The 8,383-nt window shown below is 46.5% G+C and overlaps 1 protein-coding gene across 1 annotated transcript in view; it reads right to left on the bottom strand.

Annotated features, from left to right (window-relative positions):
- The window catches only part of LOC106591281 (leucine-rich repeat serine/threonine-protein kinase 1), a 186,730-nt gene that overhangs the window by 42,866 nt on the left and 135,481 nt on the right, over nt 1-8,383 (bottom strand). The window contains exon 26 of the mRNA XM_045707980.1: nt 5,714-5,883. Within this exon, the coding sequence (XP_045563936.1) occupies nt 5,714-5,883 (170 nt within the window). The remainder of the gene's footprint in view (nt 1-5,713; nt 5,884-8,383) is intronic.

Raw genomic sequence — 8,383 nt, 5'->3', positions numbered from 1 at the left:
GGATAATGTTTGTCCAACGTCCTCTCCATCAGAGGAAGGTGAAAGGATAACGTTTGGATGTTGTTTGGAATTACATGTAGATAATGGTCTCTGGAGACATGGGATAGTGTGTACTTTACTCTCCAGTCACGTTTGTAAACGCTAAACTGTACAAATATCCCCTCTAACGCCTGTATGAACACAGGATATACCTACCCACACCTCAATAGGCTGGTATTTCAACATGGTTGTGTGTAGGTGGAGGTTCAGCATTGTCATTTCAGAAAATGTCCTTAATATATCTGCCTTAAGTGTGGAATGATAGTGTTTCGTGATATATTTACAAAAAAAGAAATGCATTCTGATGCAAAGTTGCATTCTGTGGTGCAGCCTTCCTATTTTTCAACCAAAGCTGGTCGTTCTTGTGTTGTCAAACTGAAAGGCTGCACCCTCCCTCTCTTCGATCAGCATCACTCAGACGTGTGATCATCTCCTCACGATTACACATGTAGATATCGCGCTGCCATTTTCTGGTTGCTAAAAACCTACATTGTTCGCTTAATTTCAGTTTATGTACCATCTAAAATCGCTGCGAAATGTCTTTTCAATAATGATACATAGTATTTTCAGCTGTTTGCTGCTTGTGGACAAAACTGAAAGTCGACTCAAAAGCAAGTCTCCACTGAGGTTGTGGGGGAGGGGGGAGAGTTGTCTGAATTCAGACTGCGTTGTTGCAATTCGCCTTGTTTCCTTAAGGGGGCTTCATTTTAGATGATGCCCCTTTAATCTCATATCTTATGATCTCTTCTTACCTAGGGAATGGCTGTATTATCTGCTGGAACTTTGTGGCTTAGATCTAAGCTGCTGGGAAACACATTGTGACAAATCCAATTATAAGAAGCATTATTGAGGATCAGATAGCATCACCATCTATCACTCTGCTGAGTGAACCCCTCATCTGGCCTTTAGGAAGCCTTTATGAGTGAACCCCTCGTCTGGCCTTTATGAGTGAACCCCTCGTCTGGCCTTTAGGAAGCCTTTATGAGTGAACCCCTCATCTGGCCTTTAGGAGGCCTTTATGAGTGAACCCCTCGTCTGGCCTTTAGGAAGCCTTTATGAGTGAACCCCTCGTCTGGCCTTTAGGAGGCCTTTATGAGTGAACCCCTCGTCTGGCCTTTAGGAAGCCTTTATGAGTGAACCCCTCGTCTGGCCTTTAGGAGGCCTTTATGAGTGAACCCCTCGTCTGGCCTTTAGGAAGCCTTTATGAGTGAACCCCTCGTCTGGCCTTTAGGAAGCCTTTATGAGTGAACCCCTCGTCTGGCCTTTAGGAGGCCTTTATGAGTGAACCCCTCGTCTGGCCTTTAGGAAGCCTTTTACGAGTGAACCCCTCGTCTGGCCTTTAGGAAGCCTTTATGAGTGAACCCCTCGTCTGGCCTTTAGGAAGCCTTTATGAGTGAACCCCTCGTCTGGCCTTTAGGAAGCCTTTATGAGTGAACCCCTCGTCTGGCCTTTAGGAAGCCTTTATGAGTGAACCCCTCGTCTGGCCTTTAGGAGGCCTTTATGAGTGAACCCCTCGTCTGGCCTTTAGGAAGCCTTTATGAGTGAACCCCTCGTCTGGCCTTTAGGAAGCCTTTATGAGTGAACCCCTCGTCTGGCCTTTAGGAGGCCTTTATGAGTGAACCCGTTGTCTAGCCTTTAGGAGGCCTTTATGAGTGAACCCGTTGTCTAGCCTTTAGGAAGCCTTTATGAGTGAACCCGTTGTCTAGCCTTTAGGAATCCTTTATGAGTGAACCCGTTGTCTAGCCTTTAGGAAGCCTTTATGAGTGAACCCGTTGTCTAGCCTTTAGGAGGCCTTTATGAGTGAACCCGTTGTCTAGCCTTTAGGAGGCCTTTATGAGTGAACCCGTTGTCTAGCCTTTAGGAAGCCTTTATGAGTGAACCCGTTGTCTAGCCTTTAGGAAGCCTTTATGAGTGAACCCGTTGTCTAGCCTTTAGGAGGCCTTTATGAGTGAACCCCTCGTCTGGCCTTTAGGAAGCCTTTATGAGTGAACCCCTCGTCTGGCCTTTAGGAGGCCTTTATGAGTGAACCCGTTGTCTAGCCTTTAGGAGGCCTTTATGAGTGAACCCTTTCCACAAAGCCCGTTTTAACATTGGCAGCACCCTTATGGGTTTCACCATTTATAAGTAGTCAACTGGATTGCAGAATTACATCCTGGTCTGCAGGAGGGGTCAGCCAATTAATTATAGGCTACTCCTGACCTGAGCAAACATTCCAGCACTGCAGGTGACAACCTTGGCTTTATACCTGTTCAGACTATACACAGTCCAGCACTGCAGGTGACAACCTTGGCTTTATACCTGTTCAGACTATACACAGTCCAGCACTGCAGGTGACAACCTTGGCTTGATACCTGTTCAGACTATACACAGTCCAGCACTGCAGGTGACAACCTTGGCTTGATACCTGTTCAGACTATACACAGTCCAGCACTGCAGGTGACAACCTTGGCTTGATACCTGTTCAGACTATACACAGTCCAGCACTGCAGGTGGCGCTATGCACCTTTTCAGTTTGTTTACAAACCGCCAATACACATATGAGTTGAAGAAGAAATTGACTACTTTTAAATGGAGATAGCCCTCAATGGCACTTCCCATGCTGTCACATAAGTGATAATGGCAAAGATAGGGGGTGGGGTCTCTTTCGAACGCTGTGGAATGAACTGCTTCTCTCGGGGGGGGGCTGTTGATTGAATTTGACCGCTTGACTGATACTACCAGAACGTAATTTGATTGTAAACAACTGGGAAATACAAGTGATTATTGAGCATCGCCTGTCCCTGGGACATTAAACCATTTGTCCTCGATCACATCGATTGTATCTCTCACACACACACGCGCACGCACAGGTTCTTAAATGGACTGAAATATTATAACAAAATGTGCTGACTGGCCCAACACGGAAATGACGAGTCAGCATTTTGTTATTCCATGGAGCAGGATGTCGTGAGTAACAGTTCCACTGAGTCCCTGGTGATGCAACCCTATCACAGATCTCCATTGACTCATGATAATGTCAGTACAAGTACAAGATACAGGAATGTGAGAGAAAAGGCTGTCTAAGGGACAAGAAGACGAGAAGGGAAAGAAAGAGAGAGAGATGATTCAGATTCTGCTATGGACAAGGCGGAGAGGAAAGTAAGAGGAGACAGGAGAAAAGGGATGAGAGGAGTGAGGACAGGAGGGAGGAGAGGAGGGAGGAAAGGAGTAAGGAGAGGAGGGAGGAGAGGAGTGAGAAGAGGAGGGAGGAGAGGAGTGAGGACAGGAGGGAGGAGAGGAGGGAGGAAAGGAGTAAGGAGAGGAGGGAGGAGAGGAGTGAGAAGAGGAGTAAGGAGAGGAGGGAGGAGAGGAGGGAGGAAAGGAGTAAGGAGAGGAGGGAGGAGAGGAGTAAGGAGAGGAGTGAGGAGAGGAGGGAGGAAAGGAGTAAGGAGTGGAGGGAGGAGAGGAGTGAGAAGAGGAGGGAGGAGAGGAGTAAGGAGAGGAGAGAGGAGAGGAGTGAGGGGAGGAGTGAGGAGAGGAGTGAGGAGAGGGGTGAGGAGAGGAGTGAGGCGAGGAGGGAGGAGAGGAGTGAGGCGAGGAGTGAAGAGAGGAGTGAGGAGAGGAGGGAGGAAGGAGAGGAGTGAGGAGAGGAGTGAGGAGGAGGGAGGAGTGAGGAGAGGAGTGAGGAGAGGAGGGATGCGAGGAGTGAGGAGAGGAGGGAGGAGAGGAGTAAGGAGAGGAGTGAGGAGAGGAGGGAGGAGAGGAGTGAGGAGAGGAGTAAGGAGAGGAGGGAGGAGAGGAGGGAGGAGAGGAGAGGAGGAGGAGGAGAGGAGGAGAGGAGGGAGGGAGGAGAGGAGGGAGGAGAGCAGCACCAGGGTGATAGATGATGATGCGCTCTTATCCTGAAGAGAGAGGGGGTGTCCCAAATGGAACCCTAGTACCTTTACAGTGCACTAGGTCGGACCAGGGCCCATAGGGCTCTGAATAGAGAGTCATTTGGGACACACCCAGACAGTCCTTATCACAGCCTGGGGAGATAGAGAAGACAGGAGAAGAAATTAGATGGGAAGAGAAAAGGACAGGGGATGAGAGGGATGAACAGATGGGAAGAGAAGATCATGAGGAATCCTCAGAGCCTGCAGAGAGATAGCTTTTATCACTGTCAGGGATACAGAGAAGACAGAAGGAAACAAAGAGAGGAGACAGATGATGAAGAGGTGATGGAAGGCGTAAAAAGAGGGGAGGAGAGAAGAGAGGGGAGGATATAGAGGAGAGAACAGGGTCATGATGAGAAAATAGATATCAGGATTAAGAGCTGCAATATCGTTCCATGAACAAGGCCCTTAAAGAGAGAGACGATAACTCAAAGATATCCGCACACACACACACACACACCAGTTCCAGTTGTTGAAAGCTGGCTTAGAGCCAGTGGTAGCGTGAGAGAGAGTAGGTATACACTACATGGCCAAAAGTATGTGGACACCACTTCACACCCGTTGCGCTGACCGGTGTATAAAATCGAGCACACAGCCATGCAATCACCAGACAAACATTGGCAGTATAATGGCCTGTACTGATGAGCTCAGTGACTTTCAACGTGACACCGTCATAGGAGGCCATCTTTCCAACAAGTCAGTTCATCACATTTCTGCCCTGCTAGAGCTGCCCCGGTCAACTGTAAGTGCTGTTATTGTGAAGAGGAAACATCTAGGAGCAACAATGGTTCAGGCGTGAAGTGGTAGGCCACACAAGCTCACAGAACAGGACCGCCGAGTGCTGAAGCTAGTATGAAGTAAAAATGGTCTGTCCTCAGTTGCAACAATCACTACCGAGTTCCAAACTGCCTCTGGAAGCAACGTCAGCACAATAACTGTTTGTCGGGAGCTTCATGAAATGGGTTTCCATGGCCAAACAGCCCCACACAAGCCTAAGATCACCAATGCGCAATGCCAAGCATCGGCTGGAGTGTTGTAAAGCTCACCGCCATTGGACTCTGGAGCAGTGGAAACGCGTTCTCTGGAGTGATGAATCACGCTTCACCATCTGGCAGTCTGACGGATGAATATGGGTTTGGCGGATGCCAGGAGAATGCATAGTGCCTGTTTTTCATGGTTCGGGCCCCTTAGTTCCAGTGAAGGGAAATCATAACGTTACAGCATACAATGACATTCTAATCTTGATGAGTCTGTGCTTCCAACTTTGTGGCAACAGTCTGGGGAAGGCCCTTTCCTGTTTCAGCATGACCCTGTCCTCAATCCCATCGAACACCTGTGGAATGAATTGGAACGCCGACTTCAAGCCAGGCCTAATCACCCAACATCAGTGCCCAACCTCACTAATGCTCATGTCTGAATGGAAGCAAGTCCCCACAGCAATGTTCCAACATCTAGTGAAAAGCCTTCCCAGAAGAGTGGAGGCTGTTATAGCAGCAAAGGGGGTACCAACTCCAATATTAATACTCATGATTTTAGAAAGAGATGTTTGACAAGCAGGTGTCCACATACTTTTGGCCATGAAGTGTATCTTATCATAGAAGAACTGGACCTTTCTACGATGTCCACCTACCTGCAAGTTACTTCTTTATTTTCTATTGTAAAAACTTTAACGGTATGCAAATATACTTGTGTGTGTGTTCACTGTTTACACGTGTGTGTGTGACTCCAAGGGAATGTGCGTGTGTGTGTGTGTGTGTTACCTGTACCACTGCTGATGGTCTGCTGCCTACACTTCTTGAAGTGAAAGCGTTTGATGGCGACTGGTTGACCACGGTAACAGGCTCTATAGATGATAGTTCCACTGCCCCCCTGGCCCAGGATATCACTCTCCTCCTCACTACACTCCAACTGGGTTTTCTCTAGGAACAACCTACACACACACACAAACACACATTATAAACACACTCCAGCTGGTTCTTCTACAGAAACAACCAATATAACACAAAAACACCATACAGTACATGATACTATGTATACCTCATAGAGTACTATGTATACCTCATAGAGTACATGATACTATGTATACCTCATAGAGTACTATGTATACCTCATAGAGTACATGATACTATGTATACCTCATAGAGTACATGATAATATGTATACCTCATAGAGTACATGATACTATGTATACCTCATAGAGTACATGATAATATGTATACCTCATACAGTACACACAAAGCCTCACTATCCATCACTAATGTAATCACCATCTTTCAGCATTTATTTTTATTTAACCTTTATTTAAGTACAGTAGGCATGTCAGTTAAGAACAAATTCTTATTTACAATGACGGCCTACCAAAAGGCAAAAGGCCTCCTGCGGGGAAGGGGGCTGGGATTAAAAATAAAAATATAGGACAAAAACACACATCACGACAAGAGACACCACAACACTACATAAAGAGACCTAAGACAACAACATAGCACGGCAGCAACACCTGACAACACAGCATGGTAGCAACACAACATGACAACAACATGGTAGCAACACCACATGACAACAACATGGTAGCAACACAACATGACAATAACATGGTAGCAACACAACATGACAACAACATGGTAGCAACACAACATGACAACAACATGGTAGCAACACAACATGACAACAACATGGTAGCAACACCACATGACAACAACATGGTAGCAACACAACATGACAATAACATGGTAGCAACACCACATGACAACAACATGGTAGCAACACCACATGACAACAACATGGTAGCAACACAACATGACAACAACATGGTAGCAACACAACATGACAACAACATGGTAGCAACACAACATGACAACAACATGGTAGCAGCACAAAACATGGTACAAACATTTTAGGGCACAGACAACAGCACAAAGGGAAAGAAGGTTTAGACTACAATACATCACGCGAAGCAGTCACAACTGTCAGTAAGCATCCATGATCGTATCTTTGAATGAAGAGATGGAGATAAAACTGTCCAGTTTGAGTGTTTTTTGCAGCTCGTTCCAGTCGCTAGCTGCAGCGAACTGAAAAGAGGAGCGACCCAGGGATGTGTGTGCTTTGGGGACCTTTAACAGAATGTGACTGGCAGAACGGGTGTTGTATGTGGAGGATGAGGGCTGCAGTAGGTATCTCAGATAGGGGGGAGGGGGGAGTGAGGACTAAGAGGGTTTAATAAATAAGATGACCAGTTTACAGAAGAGTGTAGAGATGTGTCCTATAAGGAGCATTGGTGGCAAATCTGTTGGCCGAATGGTAAAGAACATCTAGCCGCTCGAGAGCACCCTTACCTGCCGATCTCCGTAATCTAGCATGGGTAGGATGGTCATCTGAATCAGGGTTAGTTTGGCAGCTGGGGTAAAAGAGGAGCGATTACGATAGAGGAAACCAAGTCTAGATTTAACCTTATCCTGCAGCTTTGATATGTGCTGAGAGAAGGACAGTGTACTGTCTAGTCATACTCTCAAGTATGTGTATGAGGTGACTACCTCAAGCGCTAAACCCTCAGAGGTAGTAATCACACCGGTGGGGAGAGGGGCTTTCTTCTTACCAAACCACATGACCTTTGTTTTGGAGGTGTTCAGAACAAGGTTAAGGGCAGAGAAAGCTTGTTGGACACTAAAAAGCTTTGTTGTAGAGCGTTTAACACAACATCCGGGGAGGGGCCAGCTGAGTGTAAGACTATCATCTGCATATAAATGGATGAGAGAGCTTTCTACTGCCTGAATTATATTATTGATGTAAATTGAGAAGAGCGTGGGGCCTAGGATTGAGTCTTGGGCTACTCCCTTGTGTTCTGCCAGTCACATTCTCTTACAGGTCCCCAAAGCACACACATCCCTGGGTCGCTCCTCTTTAAATTAAGGTTAAATAAAAAAAACTCCCTTGGTGACAGGCAGTGGCTGAGACAGCAGATGTTCTGACTTTATACACTGCACTCTTTAAGAGAGGTAGCAAACCAGGCCAAAGACCCCTCAGAGACCCCAATAATCCTTAGCCTGCCCACAAGAACAGAATGGTCTACCGTATAATTTTTTGGGGCCAAGTCAATACAAATAGCAGCACAACATTGCTTAGAATCACGGCCAATAATGACATCATTTAGGACCTTTAAGGTTGCAGTGACACATCCATAACCTGAGTGGAAACCAGATTACATACCAGAGAGAATACTATAAACATCAAGGAAGACAGTCAGTTTCCAACACTTTTGATAAACAGGGCAAAATAGAAATTGGCCTATAACAGTTAGGATCAGCTTGATCTCCCCCTTTAAATAAAGGACACACCGTGGCTGCCTTCCAAGCTATGGGAACCTCCCCAGAGAGGAGAGACAGGTTTAAAGGTCAGAGATAGGCTTGGTGATGATAGGGGCAGCAACCTTAAAG

Source organism: Salmo salar, chromosome ssa26 (genome assembly GCF_905237065.1).
Source record: "Salmo salar chromosome ssa26, Ssal_v3.1, whole genome shotgun sequence".
In the NCBI taxonomy this organism is placed as follows: Eukaryota; Metazoa; Chordata; class Actinopteri; order Salmoniformes; family Salmonidae; genus Salmo; species Salmo salar.
This window is presented reverse-complemented; position numbering and strand designations above follow the sequence as displayed.